This window comes from Vidua chalybeata, chromosome 12 (genome assembly GCF_026979565.1).
Source record: "Vidua chalybeata isolate OUT-0048 chromosome 12, bVidCha1 merged haplotype, whole genome shotgun sequence".
Lineage (NCBI taxonomy): Eukaryota > Metazoa > Chordata > Aves > Passeriformes > Viduidae > Vidua > Vidua chalybeata.
Window position 1 is genome coordinate 9,891,890 of NC_071541.1, and position 23,091 is coordinate 9,914,980.

The 23,091-nt window shown below is 45.2% G+C and overlaps 1 protein-coding gene and 1 long non-coding RNA gene across 4 annotated transcripts in view; one reads left to right on the top strand and one right to left on the bottom strand.

Annotated features, from left to right (window-relative positions):
* GRIP2 (glutamate receptor interacting protein 2) overlaps nt 1-23,091 on the top strand; it is a 256,934-nt gene that overhangs the window by 223,504 nt on the left and 10,339 nt on the right. For all 3 annotated transcript variants that reach the window (XM_053953995.1, XM_053953997.1, XM_053953996.1), the window contains exons 14-20: nt 614-694; nt 9,107-9,173; nt 9,988-10,133; nt 10,424-10,568; nt 14,832-14,971; nt 17,270-17,446; nt 20,193-20,346. In XM_053953995.1, coding sequence (XP_053809970.1) covers nt 614-694; nt 9,107-9,173; nt 9,988-10,133; nt 10,424-10,568; nt 14,832-14,971; nt 17,270-17,446; nt 20,193-20,346 — 910 coding nt within the window. The remainder of the gene's footprint in view (nt 1-613; nt 695-9,106; nt 9,174-9,987; nt 10,134-10,423; nt 10,569-14,831; nt 14,972-17,269; nt 17,447-20,192; nt 20,347-23,091) is intronic.
* On the bottom strand, nt 102-22,854 carry LOC128794253 (uncharacterized). Its single transcript, XR_008433034.1, has 3 exons — nt 22,793-22,854; nt 4,424-4,521; nt 102-216 (listed from the first exon to the last, which is right to left on the bottom strand). It is a non-coding gene; the product is annotated as an uncharacterized LOC128794253 (long non-coding RNA).

Below are 23,091 nucleotides of genomic sequence, written 5' to 3' on the forward strand. Positions count from 1 at the left end.
TTCCCAAAGGAGCTGCTGCTCCTCTCTGCCTGTAGGAATCTGCCAGTGCCTTTGCTAACCCATGGGAGGGAGCATATTCACCAGGCTCAGAGGGAAGAGTGAGAAACCCTGTGAGGACCTTCTCCATTTCTTGCTGTTCCCTAACGTGCACTGAGGTGGAGGGTTCTTCTGATCCTTTCATAAATGTTCTGTCCTCATTGCTTGGCTGAGATAAGCCTAAGGAGTAGATGAAGAGGACATACTTTAAATATTTGCTCATTAATAGGAATAATATTCATTTAGGGCCTTGAAGCCAGGAGGGAGCCAAAGCTATAGGCTAGGGGTAAAGTGCAGTTTTGTATTAAATTTTTTTTTTCCATTTACATTGACAGAGCTGCTTCAGTTTTGAAATACAGTGTGATGTGAGCACTTGATGTTCAGAGCATGTATTTTTAATGAGAATCCAAATTTCAACCTGAAGTTCACAGGGCCTCAGATAACCTTATTTGAACCAATAAAGCAGTGCTTTATGGGCTTGTTTTCTTGGTTCCAAAGAAACCACCATGCAACTGAAAACTCTCTTTTTTCTCTCTCCTTTTTTTTTTTTTTTTTTGGTTTGTTTTTTGCTTTATAGAGTCTGTCATACCCAGCAGCGGTACTTTCCACGTTAAATTGCCCAAGAAAAGAGGTGTAGAGCTTGGAATTACAATCAGCTGTAAGTATTGCTCAGACTTGCAGTAGCAGTTGCAAGAGCCTCTGCTTTCCACACAGGCATTTTAGAGGACTCAACAGAGAGATAAGGTCATGTGGGCTTTCTGTAGCACTCCAGTGCTCGTGATTTATCCCAGAATGATTCAGATGTGTGGTTCCTGCCTCCATGAGCTGGCAGCTGCAGGGAAAAGCAGCTGCATGAAGGGTTGGGTCAAAGGATGTGTCTCAACTGATCACTTGATCTGTGGTGCAGAATTGAATTCTATTCTATTCTATTCTATTCTATTCTATTCTATTCTTAGTAATATTATTTTTATTTCCTTGCTCACACTTGTATTATGTTCCTTTTAAAAAAGATTGCCTGGGTCTGGTGGGACCCTTGCAAAAAGGGATGGAGGGAGGAGAACAAGTAAGAGGTGAACCTCACAGCTTGAATGGTAAAGAGGGGAAACTGCCAAGAGGAGGAACATGAAGAGGGTGACTGGTTTTAGAGACAGAGGAAGGCACTTTAAATTCCAGGATTTGCCAGGAACTGTTTCATTTACAAGCTCAAGCCATGCAGAAGGAGAGCCATGTGCCAGGACTTGGTGTGCACTGAGGGAAGAGAGCATAAACCTTTCTCCTTCTTTTCTCTCTTCTCTGCTCACTCTTGATTAATTACCTCTGTTTCCCTTCTGAGCATAGTTTTTCATTTAAAGATCTTTTGGCCTCTTTAGAGAGGGTGCTGTAGGGGGATGATATAGGCAGATTCATCCCGAATTTCTGGCTAACCTGGAGTTTTGTTATGCCTTGTGAATTATGTCAGTGAATTTTTCCTGTATGGCAAACACGTGCAGGTCTTGGATCACTCATCCCTCTCTAACTTCTGGGTAAAGTGAATTGAATCATCTGAGGTTTGCCATGTCCAGAGACTGCTGGCACCTCTGATCTGAAGCAGAGCAGCTTGTGAGACTGCAATAATGGGATCTCTTGTCTAAGCCCTCAGGAGCATGGACCCAGCTGTGTCTGGGGAATGGAGTCGCAAGGGACACTTGGAAACGAGGTTTCATTAAAAGAGAAGCCATGGTAATTACCTCTTGACATTTACAGCATTAGTTAGTGAGTTAATTGGAGGTGTTCTGGTCTAAGTGGGATCATTCTCAGGAGTGACTGAAACATTGACAGGATGATGCCTTTGCACCTAGTGATATTTCTTCTTCCTCTTCTCAGCTTCCCCTATTCGTGCCACAAGGACAATCCTGAGAAATAACATCACAGTATTTAACATTTGGCTTGGTTGCAGTTACTGTCTGAAGACATCAAAGTGCTTTCTGAAAGCAGCAGGCTGTCTATAATGGCATTTCACTGCTGGGGAGCAGTGCATGGTGCAGACTGGGCTGGGTTCCAACCTGCTGCCCTGCCACTGCCTTGGCATTCCAGCCTAAGGGAGCAACCCAGGATAATGGATCTGGTAACAAAAACTGGCTTGAGCAAGGCCCTATTAAGTTTCAAAGTTTATGTCTGAGGTTAGAGAGTAAAATGAACTTGGGAGCTGCTGGCAAGAGCAGAAGTTTTTATTTGTAAAGACTTATTTGAATGGGATCTGCTTCAGATGTACATTTACACTTCAAACATATTTTTATGTTGGAAAGGTTTTCATTTCAAATTTGTTAAAAGAAGCGATTTCACACACTTTTTTGAAATCACTGCTAATAGAAAGGAACTGACCCCTGGGTTTTAAATAGATGTCCATTATTCAACTACAAAGCAGCTTTTTAACACTATAATTGATTTGATTGTTTTGATTGCTGAACATGTTTGCAGGACATTTTTTAAGTAATGCACATGCATAAACCTAAAATATATTGTAGTTGTTTCCTCAGTCAAAGCCAAAATTATACTTACAAATGGAGAAAAAGACAGGCACCCAGAAAATGTGGTGACAAGGATAAAATTCAAGCTTAATCCTAATTTTGTTTTTATATATTAGTCTATATAAACCTATGTCCACATGATCCTTAGCAAATTAGATCATCATTTTTTCACTTTGCCTCTGACCAGGCAGATAAATATAAGACTTTCAAACATTAAAACCAAAGCAAGCAGCCTTATGTTAAGTACTTCCTGCAGAGACATGATGTGCATGCAGGAGTGTGATGCAAGCAGCAAAAGAAAGGAGGTAAAAATAACCCTTCTCTGTTTTGCTCAGTTCCTTTCCTCTCAGTTCTGCTGACTTGAGTGTATGTGTAGATCTAGAAACAGCTTTTACAGCTTTCCTTCTGGTATGGAAAAATATATAACTACTGTTTTAAAGGACTTGGTTTACTGGCCTCTTGCATTGGATTCCTGTTCCTTACTCTGTAAAACTGGAGCAGCTTAAGTAGATGACAAGGTGAAGGGGTCAGAAGAAGATCCACTGCAATGTGGCGGCCACAGAATTGGGTTTATTCATGAACTTTATAGTCTAGCTTACAGATGTAAGATGAGTTGCTTTCATTGAGTTTTACCTCTTGGCTTCAGCTGGCTTCTCTTAGTTAATTCCTCTGCTTGGGAAGGTTTGCCTCTGCCTTCTTAAATGGGCAGAAAGTGTTGCGACCTCATCAGAGGAGCACTACAGAAATAAATGTGACCAAGTTCTTGCTGAGCTGTGGCTCTCAGGGCTAAATGGGAGATAGACTAGGTAAAGGGTGGGGGGAGAGCAGGATTCTTGATGGATGTGTTGGAAGAATTAATGTAATGGAGCTGGCTGTAGGAGGAGCCATAAATCTGCTGGAAATGCTCATAAAAGGGCTGGAAACCCAGGAGATTTGTGTATGAGGGGGGCAGATGCTGCTGGTTCTGGGATGAACATAGAGAGAGGGGAAATTACTTGTTCCTGGTGAGGGGCAGATGTTTGGTGAGGGCATTTAATCTTTCAGAGATCTCAAGGTTTTCCAGAAAGAGAAGGCTTGGGCTGGATGAATTTCCAGTTGTGGTCTGAGAGCACAGATGGGTTTCTTCCCCCTGCTCAAACACAGTGTGGCAAAGGGACACAGCAAATCGAGGTGCATGGTGGAAATGCATGCATATAGCACTATTTCCCTTTCCAATTCTCAAAGGATGAGTACAAAATCCAAGGGGTGAGCCTCTCACTGACAGTGCTGTGAACTCCTGAGGAATCTCTGTGTCCTCAAGCCTCATTTCAGTCTCCTCAATATGCTAAATGACATGCACTGAAGCTGCCACGTGTGTGCTGCTCCATACACTTTGTCCAGAGGTGAAGGGACACAAAGCCAGAAAAACTCTCACTTTCTCCATGCTCCAGTACCTCAGCCTCTGTCCCAGAGAGAAGGGCATTTGCTTGTAGAGCAGCTACTCTGGCTGAAGAGCAGAGCATGCTCCTTTCTGCTCCAAGAGCTCTGAAGCTTACCTGTTTGCAGCAACCTCTGGGGCTCAGAATGGTGAGGATGCAAATACCAGTAAACTGAAAGTTCTGACACAGGGATGTGAAGATTTCACCCTTGTTAGCCTGAACTACCCATCTTCATTAGCAGCACACATGCCTCAAATGCTCTGATCTTGCTGGCTGCATCCAGCTCTAATGATGCAGTTATGCCTTTGAAGGTTTTCTGTAAATCTATTGCAAATTAAAATCTCCAGCAGCGAGAAGCTAATAGTCATGTATTCTTATACGTTCAATACCTCGCCTCTTAAAATAAGATATAGATTTGTTATTCCCCTCTGGAAAATGATAGTTGATTATACAAAAGATTACCTTTTGTATTGAGAGTTCGGGATTTTTTTCCTGTCTCAAATATCCTCTCCAAGGGCTGGTTGTGACATTCACTGTAGGGTAGAGGTGTGTTGGTGTAGCTGTTTAAAGAGATACCGAAATTGCCATTAATTTTAGATATGCATTAATGCTTTATATAGCTTGTTTATCAAATTACCTTTATATATCTTAACAAATCAATTCCTGTGCCCTTGGTGTGAAGTACTGCAGATAAGGAGTCGGCAGTATATCTGCTTGCAGGTGATAAAACCGGAATTTGGGTAGATAGATAACTTCGATTAAGTCGCTTAAGCAGTGTAATCACTGTCCTAGTGAGAAGATGGATCTCTGAGCCAAGCAAATCTAGTTTTGCTGGCTCTGTATTAGCCTGTGCCCTGCCACCAGCCCAGCCAAGCATGTCTGCAGGCGGGGCAGGCTCAGCAGCCACCTGTCCTGCCCCCTCACTCACACTACAGCTGATTCACTCCAGTGCTTTTATCCTGGTGGGATATCCTGATCTGGTTTTGCTACCTGGAGATTGTGAAAGGAAAAGGATCTGTGATGAGGCAGATATCCTGCTGGAGGCACTGATAATTTATGCACCTGCTGCTAAACTTAATGAATGATAGAGGAAAAAGTTGGGTACTGAGGATTTGATTTTCACTGCTGCTCTTTGTAATCAATTCTGATTCACTTTTTCCCTCTTCTCATTCCTTAGCTATCCTGAGATTATTTGGTTTCTGATTTTGTTATTTCCAATTTAAAAATGTTTCTTATTTAAATGCATTCTTATGGCATTACTACAATTTCTTTAATTGCACATTGGCAGTGTTGCTTTGGCTTGGTCAATAATAAAGGGCATTTTTAACAGGTTGATGCCTGTGAAATATGTGCTGGTACTCCTTGGAGGGGAATAATTTACCAGTACAAGTCATTATGCATTCTATTAAAAACACAAACCGGACATGTGTTCCTGGCCTCATCATCCATCACAGTGTAAACATTGAGTTAGCCACAATCCCAGCAGAGAGACTGAAAGCAATTTATAAAAAGTAAATAACAGTATTGATCAATTCACCTTTTTATCACTGCCCTGCCACCACTGCCAAGCAGTGTTTTCATTTTTAATTTCTTCCCCACCTCATGCTTCTACCTGTACCAGCTGTTGATTTATGGAGACTTCTCTGGGCCACTGGAGCAGATTTAAACTATCTTTTGTACTGGAAAATCCACCAAAATTACGAAAGGGTCTGAAAAAGAGTCTGTTTGCACCTGAAGTGGCTTGACCTGGCAGATGGAGGCCACAGCCAGGATGCCTGCTGAGAGTGAGCATGGGTTTCTGCAGGCCAGCTCCTGCCTCCATCTCTTCCCTTTGACTTCCTTTGCTGCCATCTCCATTTCACACACAGGAGAGCAAAACCCAGAGGCAAGGCTGAGTGTCCAGACTGTGTCTTCCTGCAGCAGAGTTCCCAAGACAATGTCCTTTGAAGAGGTATAACCACATTAACAGCAGAAATGAATGGATAAGGAGGCTTTACTCATCTGTGCAAATGTCTTAATGCCAAAGACCACAGCCCTAATAATGATGAACTTTAGATTGGTGCTGTTTTAATTGCAAGCAAGTTGGAAATTGTCTATTCAAAATCTCACCAGGGATTCATGTATCTAATGGCTCTGACCTCTACTGAGCCACCCCTTCAGTGAAATTGCAGCTCTCTCACTTTCGGACAGGCAGCTGTTGCACGGAGAAACATTGTCACCCTGTGTGAATGGCCCAGGATGGTGAAAAATGTGGGGCTCAGGGGTGCTCAGGGCAACCTGATCCCAGCAAACAGGCAGAAAGCCCATCTGGACACTCTGCTGGGGTGCCAGGAAAGGCTTTGGAATGCCAAAGGTTAATTAATGGAGTCAGTAATTACAGGTTTTTAGAATGAACAACAAGCCTCTGTTCTGTGCTGTGAGATTTCATTATCTTAACCTTGTATCTTACGCCTCTTGGGAGAACATGGTTATTCATTAAGTCTCTCTAACTTACCCTTCAGATTTGATGGTTTTATAAAGCCTTTGCATTTTACATTAAGTAATTATGTAATGTGATGATTCCCCGTCCCTGGAAGTGTTCAAGGACAGGTTGGGTGGGGCTTTAAGCAACCTGGTCTAGTGGAAGATGTCCCTGTTCCATGAGTGGAACTAGATGACTTTAGAGTCCCTTCCAATCCAAGTGATTCTATAATGATTCTGTGATGAATATTTAGAACATTTTACATTTACAAGGGCTGCCATTTATTAAAGTTTGTGTTCTCTGTTGGTAGGGACAGTTGTGTGCAGTTGTATATGGTTCTTCTATTTAACTCAGGTTTCAAGAAAATCTGTTCTGAGAGCAAAACTTCTAAAAAAAGCCTGCAAACAAAACCCAGAGTGATTTTTCCTTAAAGCTTGCTTTGTTCTCTAATGGATAAAGCACTTGGTTTGTTACCCTTGTTTCTGTCATGGGAAGCTTGTGCTGTGTTCAGTGCTGACACCAACTGTGGAGCTTCAGAAGGACAAGGTCTCGTTCTCTGCTCAGAGACTGACTGTGTGCAGGATCCCCCCACATGTCACAGGACTTGCAAGGCAGATGCTGAGATAACCATAAATTCTGCAGAGCTCGAGGCATGTTGTTGTTTGTACTTGCTTGCCTTTTTTTTTCTCCCCTCTGTCTTTCCTCTCTGTGTTCATGGTCTCCAGACATGTTGTTCAGCTGTGACTTGGTCAGAGATAGCCATCCCAGCCCACCACCAGGACAGGTTATGATCCTCCCTAACCCCTTTCTGTCACACTGCCTCTGCTTTGAAACTAGTAAACAAACCTTGCAGTGAAAAGTATTTTTGCTAACCTGGATTGTTTTGACAGAACCAGGCTAGGGAGTGATTAAACATGCAGCAATGCCACCTGACCCAGGGCTTAGGGTGTGCTCACAGGGTCTGCCCTCACTGCTGCTCAGACACCACTCTGTACACCTCTGTCAGCAACAAATACATGTCCTATACTGAAAAGGAGAGCAGCAGTAATAATTATCAGAGTGATACATCTCAATCCCTGTGCTGTTAGTCCATGGTGTGTGGCCTTCTCAGTCAGCATGGGGATTTCTGCATTGGTTTTGCCTGAACCTCACCCTTATTCCCACTGCTCAGCTTTGCCCAGTGTCTCTTGTCCTGACTGCAGTCTGCTCCATGCTGTAGACAGGCTGAATATAGGCACAAGCCCTCTGGGAATCTCCACAACATATCTTCCTCCCTTAGATCTGCAGACAGAAGCACAACATGAGTGTCCAGTCCAAAACTGTCTGGTACCAGGCTCCAGTAAAACATGGGAGAAATAATTCCTCCAGGCTCTGTACCATTCAGCAGTCACATTGTTGTGACTATTATAAAATCAATCACAGTCTACTTTTTGCTGTCTGACCTCACTGTGGTTCTCAGCCCTGCCATGACTGAGGTTGGCTGTCTTTTTGCTTTCTTTCGTACAGAAGGTTTGGTTATTTCTGGGAGAGGATATCCTTAAAAGTGTTGGGTTAGACATATGTTTTTAAATCTTGTAAATGAATATAAACAACAGAAAAATCTGGAGCAGAGAGGCTGGTAAACACTTACTATGTCTGACTTTCCAGGTGCTCTCTAACTGCTGTTCAGGCAGGTGGATCTCTGTGTGTTTGGTGCCACGTGCCTCACAGATATTTTAATCTCTGCCCTGCACCTGATATGTTCAAAGGCTGTGAGTTTCTTTCTTCCCACACAATTTTTGTGAGAAGCTCTGTCAACTTTAAATGAGGCAATGCAATTCCCATAGCAAGGCAGGAGGGAAGGATGCAGGGTGGAGTGGATGCTCTTTCTTGGTGTATGTTTGGCGTGTGGATGACAAGGAGGTCAGGATAAGTTTGAGTCATAAATCTCTCTTGGGTATCTCAAGAGAGCAGCAGGTCTTGCAGGCAAGTTTGAAAATGTAAATGTTCCCAGAGATGCGTACTCACATCTCATGGGCTGAAAAAGTTATCAGGGTCAGCCAGGAGATAAGAATTGGAAACCACCCACCCCTTCCAGCTCCAGCACAAACCACCCCTGATTCATCTGCTTCTATGATTAAGTACCCTAGAGAGCTGAACCAGCTGAAAAATAGAGCTTTTTCCCTGGGTTATTTTCCACCTGGCAAATTTCACAGCCCACTCTACTTGAAGAACACAGAAATGCTTGTATGGAGCACAGGGCTGAGCTGGATATTCTCCAGGCAGCAGTGCTAATTCTGACTGCAGCCATGGCCTTTGGCTCCCATCTCTTGTGTGTGAGGGGTGGTGAGGGCTGCTTGACAGTGCTGGTATTGGGAGTACCACCTCTTCTTGTTGCACACCTCTTGCTGCTGGACACCACATGTCCTCTCCTTCAGGAGTCTGAAGGAAATTAACCTGTGCAAAGGGCAACCAACAAACTGCAGGGATTTACGAGTGAGTTTTTTTTTTTGTTGTTTGTTTGGTTGTTTTTTTTTTTCCTTTCTTTCTGGAGAGGCTTCCAGAATTCAACTGTGAAGCATCATTTTGTGATGGGAATATAAATCCCCTTTCCTTATGGCTGCTTCTCCCCATTAGCTATCCACCATCCCTGTCCCAGACAGCAAACTCAATACCAGGCTTTGTACCATGTGTCTCTTTTGCAGCTGCAAGTAGGAAGCTTGGGGATCCTTTGATCATCTCTGACATCAAGAAGGGGAGTGTAGCACACAGGTAAGTGCAGTATTTTCCATCTGTCAAACCCACTGCAAAATGGCCTTCCATGATAATTAGAATGTCTACCAGAGAAGCTGAATATGGCCCAAGCAATAGAATTTGGGTCTAGATATTTCCAGATTCCAAAGAGATCTCAGCACTAGAGGTTTTTCTTAGACCACAGTAGGATCTGCAATAAAAACTGTCTGTATTGAAGTGAACAGAGTTGAGCTAATGGAGAAGATGACCAGGGCACTGGTTAAATGTGTGCTGAGTCTCTAGGAGATGGATGTTTAGCAATTAAAAGCATGTGGCAAAGGGCTTCTTATATCCCAGGAGGTGCTATGGTTCATGAGGTAGTTTGCCATGTCTCAGCTCCTGCTTTGGTGAACAGAGTGAGTGAATTGTGAGCACTGGTGGAGAACTGTGCAAATAACTCAGGATTTATTGATTTCCCCTCTGATCCCAACACCTCATAGCGAGACATTCAGAGGAATTTAGTGTGGCTGTATGGCTTATTTCTAAGAGTGCTCACAAGAGTTTCCATAAGGGGTAGAATATCTGTTAGTTCAACACCAGGGTTTTCAGGGTTGTAGGTTACCCAGGATATTTGTCTAACCTTCCTAGCTGGTTCTGTCTGGATACATGCTCTACACAAATTTCCTCTCTTTAAAATTACAGGTGTTCCAGACTCAGCTCATGGTTGTTTTCCAGGAAAGATCAAGGACAGTAAAAAGTTAATATTGTCATTTCCACTGCAGAACTGAATGTGTTGTGGGATCTGAAAGGCAAATAAAAATGTATTCTTAGTTTTCTTTTCCTCTCCATGTAGAACTGGCACCTTGGAGCCGGGAGACAAGCTGTTAGCCATTGATAACATCCGACTCGACAATTGCTCAATGGAGGATGCTGTGCAGATTTTGAGGCAGTGTGAAGACCTGGTCAAATTGAAGATTAGGAAGGATGAAGATAACTCTGGTACAGAAATCCTGATGCAAAGTGGTGCCTGTCCACTGTAATGACATTTCCCAATAGGTAGTGCAAACTAACAAAGATAAGGGCTGCTGCTATCCAGTCACCACTTTCCAATTGATTATAGTCTATTTTTGTTATTCTGCCCTTAAGCGATGTTGGGAAGGTTAAAATCCTATTTGGTATGAGTGTCACCTAAGACTTCTGAGTTTTGCTTCTAGATGCTGCAAGTCTTTCCTATGACTACTTTTATTTGGGAAATGAAAAGAATTCAGCATTCCTCTTTTCTCTTTCAGACGAGCAGGAGACGACTGGTGCTATTATCTACACAGTGGAGCTGAAGCGATACGGGGGCCCTTTGGGAATAACCATCTCCGGGACAGAGGAACCTTTTGATCCTATTGTCATTTCAGGCTTGACTAAACGAGGGCTGGCAGAGAGGTGAGGTTTGGGGACAGAGCAGTTGAATTAAGAAGAGGTTTTGAGCCATGCCAAGTTTCCTCTGCTGCCATAAACTCTTCTTTGGTGTCTTAGTCTGCTACAGAGGAAAGGTGCTCTAAAGGTACCAAGTGACATGAAGCAGGGTGGTGGGGGCTGTGCTGCTGGGGCAATGAGAGAGACACTTCAGGAAAAGTCAGACCCAGTGAGTCAGGTGAATTCTGCAGCCAGTAATACATATTTATTTGCCCCTCTTCCACAGGGGTGCTTCCTGGTCTGGGATTTGCCATGCACACCTTGTGTCAGGAGAGTGCCCAGCCTGCCTATGAAACCACCATAGACTCTGTCCAGGACTCCCCTGTTGCAAAACTGGCTTATGGCCATTGCAGTGGTGTGTCCTGCTGAAACAGGGATCTCAGGTGTATTCTGACCTGTCCTTGCTTGCTGCTCAGTGTGTTACATATGAAGTATTTCAGTGCAGGGTGGCGTGCCCAAGCATCAGACATTTCTACTGAATAAAAGTAGGAGCAGATTTACCTTCAGCCACCGGGGAGGTTACTGTATGCCTGGTCTGAATATATGTGGATGTGTGGGATTTAAAGGATCAGGACATTCCTGAGAGTATAAGGTGGAACTGAGTCATACACTCTATCTTAATTAATCTTTCTATACGGGAGCTGTGACTTGTAAATAGATCATTTCAGCAGCCCTGACTCATGCTTCTCTGAGGGTCTCTTACTTTGTGCTGCCTGACAGGCAGAACAGCAACAAAAAAACCCTGAACAAACTGGTGTAAAGTGCGAGACCTTGGGGATTTTTGAATGCAGATCCAGCCTTTTGGTTTTTTTCTGTTTCAAGACCACACTCCCTCTTAGCTGGACTGTGAAACAGCTCCGTGTCCTTTACTGCATTGGGTCCCCAGAATTCTCAGCACACTGCTGTGCATTTCCATTGCTTCCCTTTGGTGCAGAATGCAGAAGGTCTGTGACTCCTGGGAAGGAAGGGGATGGACTTAGTCATCCATGATTCTTCTTGCTGGGGATTTTATATCACTGCCTGCCACCCTAGGGTTTGGTCTTCTTCCCTATAAAATAGTAGCCACAGAGTATCCAAGGTTTTTTCTATGTAGCACTTCTGTACTGTACCTGCAACCCAGCATGAGAGAGGTTAAGAACAGCCAGCTAAAATGCTGTCAGGTGCCAGAAGACAGAATTGTACCTGTGTTGATCTCAGTTCCCTTTGCAATTCCACGGCTGCTCCTCCTTTGAACTTGGATACACGTCGGTGACTGCTGCGTCCAGAAATGTGCAGGCGAGTGCTGCAGTACTACTGAATTTTGATCAGGAGCAAGCAGGCAGTGAGAAATAAAAAGCCTTGTGAGAAGAGTGATGGAGCTGTTCAGCACGTTCGCTGTGGCTGAGCAGCAGATAACAGCGTGAGGACAGAGCAGCACAGGGATGTCTCTGGGTAACCGCGGCTCCCTGTGGGGAGGGCGAGGAGCGCTGAGATGAAGGCTGCTTGCAGGAAAGGTGCATTTTTTTCTCCTGTGAGTGAGAGAAGGGGATGACTTGACCTTGTCAAGGGAAGAGGGGTGCTCCTAGTGCTATCCTAAATTGTCCCTTTCCTGATGTCTCTACCACAGCTGCCCTTAGCCAGGCTCTGATTGAAGGATGGGGATTTCAATCCAAATCCATGCTCTTGCTGGAGCACAGAACGTGGTTCAGCAGAACTGACATGGGGTGGACCTGATCCCAATGTCTGATAACAGGAATCCACAGGCCATTCTTGTGGAGGCACAAGGAAGGTCTGCACTGCATTTTGGGCTGCTGGCAGTGGGGGAAGCAGGGTGTCCTCTAGGATCTGTCACACATCTGTCTGTGGGTGACAGGCTGCCTAAGTCAAAAAGGCTTCAGAGTCAGATGATTTAGGTTTTATTTTGACCTTGAACATTTTTTTTGCTCGTGTCTGATCTTACAGAAACCTACAAAAGCAGCTCAGGCTGGTAGATTGGTGTGGAGCTGTGGCTCTCTCCCATGTTACTGTCTGTGTCCCCTCCTTGAGTGCCTGCATATGGCTTAAGCCTGTGCCACAAGACTTGTGTTTTCCTTCTTCCTGACCAAGGGAGTGTGCCTAAACACTGAATTCTGGTTGAGGTGTAATGGTTCTTCAAGAGCAATTTTTGGCTATTGCTGATATTTTACGGTGCCAGACCAGCCTCCTTTAGTGCCACCTGCTCAAATAGATGGAGGTGGCTGTAGGAGAGTTTGGAGTATCCAGCACCAAGCCATGTTGGCAGGGAGGAAAAGGGATGGTGACCCTGCCTATGTGCCATGTTAATCCCTACCACATGCAGGCAGCCACCTCTTCCCCAGTGCTTGCTGAGAAGTTCTAGCAGCCCCTTTTACACCTTTCCACTTACCTGTTACCCAGTTCTGTTCTTGCCTGTTCCCTCTGAGCAAGAAGGGACATGCAGCCCCTGTCTCCTTGGGCTGCTTTGTGTTCAAGGTGAGTTAAAGACTGTTGGTAGCAATGAAGAGGCACAAGGGTCACTAGCTGGAAACTGCTTTCTCTGTCAGTCCTGCTCAGCTTCTGTCTGCATGGCGTCACAGGGGGGCCCTCAGAGGACTGGACTTTGGTTTGTTTTCTCCCCTTCGAAGAAAAATACCTGGCTGAACATGACCTTTCTCTTTAATTGTTTCTGTATTTTTCCCTGCTGAGAGACTTTCACAGTTACTGCAGAGCTGTCATGTTGTTCAGGGCTGGGTGGCTGGGCTGGTGTCTTGGATGGATTTGTCCCTGTGCTGGGTTCAGGGATGCAGCAGGAAACCCTTGAATGCTGAAGCACTGCAGTGAGAAAAGGATCTTCTGTAAACTGCCAGCAGTTTAGCTTGATTTTTTTTACTTCAATAGATGAAACTTTTAAGACAAATACTCCGGTCCCTGTTTCATCTGTAATTTGAGTGCAGAAATGTTTGTTTCCCTGACAGCTTTTCCAGGCGGACTTGGGTGGGACAAGACGGACATCTAGTGGCTGGTGGGACCATCATGGCACTGCTGAGTACCTCAGCAGCAGCAGAAGCTGCAGCCTGAGCAGTCTTGCCTGCTGCTTGGCTGCATTTGCTGATTTGATGTATTTATAGTGGGTGTTTCACAGCAGAGTGTCTACAGAACTTTGATATTTTGGGGAAAGCCAAGCAGCTGTTTTGCCTGACTTGACGTATCAAATTCCAGTTCTGCAGGAACTGTCTGCAGTCCAGTTTGGAGATGCAACCTGAGGGAGACAAGTTGCCAAAAAGAACAAAAAGATATTGCAGTGCAGATTTGCATCTCCTCCTGACTCCATCACAGAGGTTCCTGAAAGCACAACCTCCCGCAGTACTGGAGGAGGAAGTGCTTGCTGCTCTTGTGTGCTGGCATTTGGGAGCTGGAGTGTGAGTTTGGGAAGTTCAGTCCAGCCAGTGGTGGGTGTGAGCTCCAGCCTTGGTAGTGGCTGTGGCAGTGGACACACCCTGCCCTGCCTGCTCTCCCCAGAGCTTCACTGGGAAGAGGTAAAGTGAGCCTTTGTCTGTGAGCAGACAGAGGGGAAGGATGGAGAAGGAGGAGAACTGCCATGACTTGTCAGTTTCCTCGTGCCTGTTGCTGAAGCCTGAGGATTTGTCTAGGTGAGAGCAATAGCCAGTGCTGGAACGTGGCTGAGCAATAAAACACAACCTCTTCCCGAGCTGGTGGAGAAAGTCACAGGGGAGTAGCTGAGTAGGGTGAGCTTTAAGCATGTCATTAACTGCAGCTGGTTCAGCTCATGTTTGCACACACATGAACAATTTTGTTGAGCTATTTTGGTTTGGGTTTTTTCCAATAGGTTTCTAGGTCTGTCTCATAATTTCTTTCCATCAGGGTGAACATATCCTTCTTCAGTTCCATGTTTGATCACTGTGTTGGACTCCACATAGTGAAAATGCTTGTGCTTTTAACCCTGTTGCATTGAAGTGTTTTGTCTCTAAGCTGGTCTGCATTCCCAATTCCTGAGGGGCTTGGGATTTGAGGAGGTCATGTGTCCCCATGTGTATGTCTGTGCACATGGAAGTTGAGGAGGATCCAGATTCCTGGTATGTGGTGAAGAGGAAATCACAGGTATAGAGTGTACCAAGAGGGAACAAAGCCATATTTTAGTGTGCTGAGAGTTAATTCCTTCAAGCGAGAGCCGTGTGTCCTGTCCTCCAGAGGAATTGCTTCTCTGGAGTTCCTGACAGTGCCTTTTCCCTCCAGAACCGGAGCCATCCACATCGGGGACCGGATCTTAGCAATCAACAACGTGAGCCTCAAGGGCAAACCGCTGAGCGAGGCCATTCACCTGCTGCAGATGGCAGGAGAGACCGTCACCCTCAAGATCAAGAAGCAGACAGAGAGTGAGTTGAGGAGCTGGGGTGGGGAGGGGGAAGGCTCACCCCAGCAGGGACCCTGGGCCATGCAGCAGGCACTGCTGCGGGGTTTCTGTCCTGCTGTGGAAGGTGAGATGAGGCAGTGTGGTCATGGGCATGGCTGGGCACAGTGGGGAAACGTGTGCTTCTTAAACTTCAGAGTGACAGATGAAAAAAAGGCAACCCAAAGCCTCTCTGTGATGATGGGAAGAGATGAAACAGCAGGTTTATTGGCAATAGTAATTTTTAATTCAGATTGGTACATTGTACTGTTGTTGCCATTCCCTGTCTGTGTTTCTGTGTTGGTATTTCCCACGGAAGTGAAGCAGAAGTTGCTTTTAGAAGTATAAGAATGTGGGATTTTTTTTAAATATAACCCTGCTAAATGAGCAAGGAGACTCTGGGTTGGCAGAATCTATGAATTCCCCAATTTTAATTCAACTTTTTGAAAACTATTGGCAATAAATCTGTTACACCTCTTTTCCTGACTTGGGGTTCTAAGATCATCTTTCTTCATTCTAGGGATCCCCTTCTGGTTTCCCTGCCAAGCTCCCTGTGGCTTTGAAGCTGTTGTTGACATAATATAAAAAAGCAGAAGCACACTTAGTACTGGCGGGTCACTGTTTTTTGGGGACAGAAGGGTAATTGGAAAAAAAGAGCGATCATGCAAACTTTTCTCCCTGATTGCATCACCACAGCCAAACATTTCATTTCATTTCAGGCTTTTTCATTAAATTCAGAAAGTACCAGGTGCCTGGCTTCACTCCAGTCTCTCCCATCCCCAGTATTTTCCTCCTTTTTTTTGGTGCCATGCTTCTCCAGTCTGTAGATTTGGCTGGACTTACCCAGCCAGTGGCCCACAGTGCTGTGGGAATCAAGAGATAAGCCTTTTCTTAAGCAAGCATAGCCCTTGGGATGCCTGTCCTGCATCTGAAAAAGTGGCATCACTCTTAAACATAGAACCTCTATAGACCTCAAAGCAGTTTGCAGATATGTGGCAATGCACCTGTTTTACAAATGGATGAAGACTGGGCAGGGAGTAGAGATGTGGCAAATAGAGATAGAACTGGGGAGTTGATTCCTCTACAAGAAGCCCCAGTCTCCTTCCCTATAGCTAAATGTCTTGGTCTTTGGTCTGAAATGCTCTTTTGTCCCCCCTGCTGACACTTAGCATTGTCATAGCCACTTGGTGAAATAATTGACATGCAAGTGCCTGTTGGAAACTCGTTAATCATTCTGAGAATGAAGCAGGTGTAATTGAAATTTCAAGGTAATCTTGAGTTAATCATGGTGAGCAATCTTCTGAAGGCTTGGAAAATAGGGACTTTCAGGACACCAGGCTTTGTTTGGTAAAATAATCTGTCCTCATTGACAAATGCAGATTTTCAGAAGGCTTTTTATCCCTCAGGTCAGACATCCAGGGTGTGGATGGCTAACAAGATATCTAATCAACAAGGACTTTAAAATATTCAGTACAAAGAAGTACTTGTGTTGAGAAGCCATTCTTTGCATAGCTTTTGCTGGAAAGGAAATTTGATATAATGATAATAAGGGCCTGCTAGCACTAAAATAATGAAAGGGAAGGTCTGAGCTTCATCATTCACATTCAGCTCCCATTTTCCAATCACTGATCAGGGGAAATTCAGCCTCAAAATACCACACCCAGGAATTCCACTGTTGTCACATGCGTGGGAGACTCTGGAGACCTCTGGAGAGGTGGTGATTAGCTTTGAGTTCTTCCGAGGTTGTACAGTCGTGGAAGAGGGCTATAACTTCAACAGTGGTGGTTGTCATTGGAGTCTAATTAAAACATTTGTTTGTAGCCAAGTTTGCAGCCAAGTTTGCAGCCAGCACCTGCGCTGGTGCTGCTCTGAGTATAAAGGAGGCCCTCTGAATCCAGAGAAGCTACAGGGTATTGCTTGCGGGAGCCAACACTTCTCTGGGCAGGGCTGTTTGGAGGAAGCTTCCAAAGGCACAGGAAGATGTGCTTGTGAATTGAGATTAGGTCCCAGCTCTCTCATATGTGGTAATCCTCAAATCCCCATGGCTGCTCCTTGTATTCCATGTGCTAAAAACTCAGAAAGGCATTTTTTCTTGATTCTGCTTCAGATAAGAGTAATGCATTAAATCCTTTCAGCTTCATTGCACATGCCTTTCTCAGCTACTTTTGAAGAGCTAAAGAGGTAGTTTAAAGACTTACAGTACCTGGGCTTGCTCCCATGTCAGCATAAGCTATCCCTGAAGCTTGCTCTTCATGTCTGCTAAAGCAGGATGTTCTGGTTGCAGAATCCTACCCCAAGAAGTCGGGGAGCATAAACGAAGTAAGTGACCCAGAAGATGAGCTGACAGACTCCCAGAAAACTAGCAAGCTGTCTGAGATATACTCCACCACAATTCCGAGTGTGGACAATACTGTGGAGTCCTGGGATGGCTCTGCCATTGATGCTGGGTATGGAAGCCAAGGTAAGCCAGGGTTCTGTTTTCCTAGGGGTCTCTGCTCTGTCTGGGTCTTGTCTCTGAACATGAACCAAAGCCTGTGGCCTGACCACATTTGTATGGCCTCTTGCTTCCAGAAGGGAACAAAATATATTTTAGAATGCACTCATGTGATGCTTTGAGTTGGTGTATCTGTATAGGCTTTTATTGGCATATTTGTTCTGGCTTATATGGCATCATATTGTTCTCATCATTTTCAAAGCCATTACAGCACTTTATAATTTGCATAATCAGAGACAGTATTCCCTGACCATATGTTTTACAGATTATTTGGTCCATAGCTTACTTTTATTTCTCCAGAGAGGCCTTGTAGGACATAATAATCCTCTTCAGGATGTTTTAAAATCCACTAGAATATCTTGTGACTAGAAGCACTTGCTTAACAAAGTAATTAAGGTAATACTACAATAAAGTATCTCTCTCTAGTGAGTGATCAGATGAACACATGTCTTCAAGGTCAAGTTTATTCAGCTGTAGCTTCTAGCAGATGTGGAACTGGAGTGGAGGATACTCTAGTCATGGGAATATGTTTTTACTTGGAGAAAGGCCCTGGAAAATAGTTATACCAGTTCAGATTTAGTGATGTAAGCTAGCATTAGCCAGTGTTGAAACAAACCAAAATCCTGAATCAGTGTACAACAGGAAACTTGTAGAAAGGCTCCTGTCCAGAGCAGAATGTGAAAACAGGGAGGGATGCTGCAGGGTGCTGCTGCAAAGTGTGAGTGTGCTGGGCTCGCTGCACTCTGGCTGAGTTCAAAGGACAGCACTGCCCAGGTGTCTCTTTCCCCATCCGTGCATCTTCCTTCAGCCTCTGTTCATCTGAAATCTTAATTTAGGAGCACAGTTGGGACTGGAGGCTTCATTAAGGAGGAATCCCCTGGCCTTCATAATGCTGCAATCCTTCTCCATCTAATTGAATGTTAACACAAGTTGGACACTGGGAAGTGATTGCTTTGCCGGTAAATTGAGAACAAGTAATTGAGCACAGCGCCCCAGGGAGCGGGGCTGGTGCCAAGATGCCCAAGATCCACACACTGCAACTTTGCTTCAGGGGCTCTCTTGTCTTCCCTGGTAATTGCATTTGGCTGCATGGTGGTGCAGTGGTGCTGGTGCTGGAAGGGGGGCAGTGGAAGGTATGGAGAAGGGCATGGATGGTCGCCCATGGGATGGCACAGAAGGCAGGGTGCAGGGAAACCTGGGAATCAAAGAGCCTGGAGATTGGGGGTTACACCCCAAATGGAGATGTATAGATCAGCCTCTGCAGCCTTGTAGGCTTTTAGGTTTATCCAGAGCAGTAGGACATGGCTCAAGGAAGGATTTTGGCAGGGAAGCTGTGCTGGGCCTGGTGGGAACATTCCACCAGGTGGCTCTGAATCCCAGGGATCCAACCCTTCTCTCTGGAAGGAGGAGGTGAATCTATAATGATTCCAAGTGACTGCTCTGGACATGTGCCCCTGTGCCCAGCCCAGACCTGCTGCCCACCCACTGCAGGGACCTGCATCCAGAGCCCTTGTCCTGCTCTGGCAGGCAGTGAGTGCTTCCCACTGCTGTAAGATGCTGGCAAGCAATTTTCCTGGGGCTTTCTCCAGAGAAGTCTAACCTTTAAAAACACACAGAGGAGACAATCAGTTAAATGAAATATCAGGCCTTGGCATTTTCAGAGAAAGTGTTGGCATTGTCTTTGGGTATTTCCAGTGCTCTTAGCTGTTTAGGACGTCAGGTCTCCCTTAATTACATGTTTCTCCATTACTTTTTCCTATTTGCTTGGCACAACGTGTGATGGGAGCATAGGGTGTTTCTTGGAAAGGCTCTGAGGATTTTTCTGAAACACTGAATGGGCAGTAGGAGGTGGGCAGGGGACTCAGGAGATTTATTTCTACTGCAGATGGCACTGACACTGCTGAGGAATGATCTGTTTTGGAAGTTTTCTGTTTAGGCATCTTCTCATGAGACTTGAGGAGCTTGTGACTTGATAGTGATGGATTTTCATCTCTGGAGTAAGACACTGCAGTATGGAAAAGTCCATGGGGGCAGATGCAGTGAAACATTTCTGATTTCATACTAACAGTCTGTATTGATCTCCTGTCAAATGTGATATAGATGAGCCTCCTCTGCTCTCAAGCCAGCAGAGTTTTTCATCCTATTCCTTGCCTTTCACACAAACGTCCCTGAAACAGCTTCCTGTACCTGCACCAGCTGATCCCAAAGGTATGGGAATTCTGAGAGAACTGACTGGCAGCTCTTAGGATAAGAGCTGATTCTTCCTCATTACCACTGCTGAGGGAAGCTTGTCGGGATTTTCCCTTTGCCCTTTGAAGAACTTGTTGTATTTAAAGATGACTGATTCAACAACATAATTTCCACTGGGCTCATTGTGGAAACGGAAGCTATTAACCACAGGATCTGCATCTGTGGGTATGTGTACTCCCAGGTCTGTGGATCCCAGACCCACACCATAAAACTACTGAGAAGCAGGGGAGAAAAGGAGAAATGGGGCATTGTGTCAGCATCCTGAGAAGCTGCTTTGGTTAAAGCCAGAAGATGTGGGAAGAACTGCTTTTGGATGACTGAGATGGAAAGTGTACAGTCCATGTGACCTCACTTTTGGGACCTAGGGAAGGAGGCTCTCCTGGATCTGCGTGTCCTACTCCATTTGGGGTTTCTGACCAGGTATTGCCCTCTCTCTTCCTCCACTCCTTCTTGCCTTCCCTAGGTACCTACATACCCCAGGCTGCCGGCATAGCCCTCCATCCACACGAGTGGAGACACAGCAGGCAAAAGAGCAGCACCCCTCCAGCAGACCCCAGGAAAAACTACCCCTACATGGATGGAAGCTTCAGTGAAGATGACTGGGACAAGCCCGGCAGGTACGGAGAGGTGGGAGGAGGCAGGGAGGTGTTTGGAAGTATGGATGTCAAGGCACAGGGACAAGGTGGGCATGGGAATGAGATGGAGTGGCCAGTAATATCCCACTTGGCATCAGGCAGCTATGGGGAAGGATGCTGGTGGTGCACCAGCTGTGTTGGGCCACCTCCACATTGCCAGGTTGCCCTGGGTATAGCTCTGTGACAGCTCTGCCATGGCCAGGTGACATTTTGTGTCTGGAGTTAGGGTGGTCTCAGCTTCATGGACCACAGGTTCCTACCATGTTTCTTACTCCTGCCATGTAAAGGCTGCAGTATTTTTGTAGTTTAGGTGTAATAAATAGGTATGGTCAGGGCTGTCCCTGTATGTGTTAGCCCAGATGCGGCTTCACAGGAGCTCAGTGCTACAAAACAAAAGAGGCCAACCAAACTCTGCACTGGAGGACCAGTGTAAAGTTGTATATCCATGTTAAAATCTACCAAAACTGTGGCTGGATTCTCTCTCCATCACACTTTGGCCCTTCCAAAACCTCAAACAAAGCTACACTGAGTGAACATGGTCAAATGAATCCATGGGGAAAATGCTGTGACACCTCCTGAGGCCAGGGAGGCAGCTGCAGCTGCCCTGTGCTTTGGGTGAAAATCCTGCTGGATCTGCCTTGGCCACAGGCTGCCCCTCACTGAGCCACACATAATGGAAAAGCCCCATTGCTTCAAAACTTTCCTCCCCTCAACATCCTCCAGAATCCCCACAGTTGTGTGTGTTGTGTTGTTACTGTCAGTTCTTTTTTCTCCTATTTTTTTTCCTTAATTTTTGTTTGTCCAAACAAAACCCTTAGAACATCTCATGGCCATTTCCACCTATTTAAAGATGATCAAGCTGGCAGGAAGGCTGGCAGCGCCGGAGACTTTGTTCTTGTTTTGCCTCTCAGCGAGAGCCAGCTCACAGAGGTCACTGATCCCTCCCGGCGAGGCTGCTGGCAGCTGAAGTTGGCAAATCTGAGCCCTTGAAACCCCCGTGTCCCTAATGAGGACTCCAAGCCCTGATGTCAAAGTGCAAGTGAGATGCTTCATGCTGATGAGTCCTCTTTATTAAAGAGAAAAACAAACCCTGACAGCCTTTAGCCTGGAAGAACCTGCTGACCCAGTGATGTGGGAGCCCATTCTGATTCATCTGTGTCCTGGATGTTTTTGTGTATTGCTGCTCTGGGAGGCAAGACTGGTAACTAGAAGGGACATTTGCCTCTTTGGGAACCTGGGAGCAGAGGAAGGAAATGAGTAAGGGGAAAAAATAAAAAAATTCCTTTTTGGGGGAAATTTTGGTTTGTTTTTATAAAGTCTTGCTGGGTGTTTATTTGACCTTTCTGCCTGGCATAAAGGCTACTGTCCTTTAAAAGCTGATGAAAGATAGGGGGTGAATTTAAAATACAATAAGCCATGTCATGTACCGCTCTCTTCAGGAAGTCCATGATCCCACAAGCAGCAAAAGGGTGTGTGAGTGAGTTTCTGCCTGCTACAGACTCCCATTTAAACCAGTGGATCAAAGGGAAAATGTGTGCTAAAGATTTTGCAGTCATTAAACATCTGGAAAAAGACCAAGAGGTCATTGTATATTTAATGGAGGCCAAGCTCTCTGTGACATGTACTCAAGTAAAATGTTTTGACTTTGCTGAGTAGCTCTGGTGAATGAGTGTCCCTTCCTGTCTGTGGAGCTGAAGACCATTAAACCATGCAAGATACTACCACATGGTGCAGAGCTGGAGCATCACCCATGCAGCTCCTTGTAAGATATGTATAAGATGCATTAGGGCTGCTCCAATATCACTGTCCCCTTGGGGCTCTTCCCATGACTCATTAGTGGGTTTATCATGATCTTGATTTAACACCACAGAGAGTTTCCTTCAAGAGGCTTCTCTTAAACAGGGTACCGGTGGTCTGAGTTTTGCAGTCTGGTGTTCAGTAAGCAGCATCCAGCATCACCTGCTTTTTTGTTCAGAGGATTTCACCATGTTTAATTGCTGTTTGATTTAGAGATATGAGAATTGACCCTGGCTTGTGGTCAGAGATAAAAAGTGCTTCAACTGCCAAGGTGGGGAATTGCAGAACCCCCAGCACACAGTGATCACGTTAACGTGTGTTTGTACCGGCTTGAGAGAGGTTCTCTCTAACCTTACTCTCTGTTGTAGACAGAACTGGTGGCAAACTTTACACAGCTGTAAGTGCCAAGACTGCTATACAGCAAAAAAAAGAGAGACCTCCTGAAAGTAACAGCTCAATTCCCTGGCCATCCCAAAGCAAATGAAACTCGGTTTGTATGGGTTGTACATGACACTGTTGATACTGCTGGCTGTAGTGTGCGTTTGCTTGTCCAGCCCAGGGCAGTCATTTTTATATACATCTTTGCATTATTTACTCTCATAGAGACCTAATGTATTTATCATTTTCTCACCATGTCTGTTACCCTCTGTGTTTTTCTCTCTCTTCTCAGGTGTTCTGTGTCTCAGATCTGAGCTCTATCCCATCAGCCTTTGTACTAACAGTCTCTGAGGCTCCTGGTTTACCCATAATGCATCCTTTTTTCTTTCACTTCTCTATTTCACCAAAAGGTCTTCCTAAACCTACAATCTTCCTACAGGCACTTTTTAATTTACCCTTTGAACTCTGACATTACTACACCAACTTAATGCTTCCTTTGAAGGACACTTGCCCCGTTAGTAAATGCATGGAGGTCTCATATGTGGACTCTTG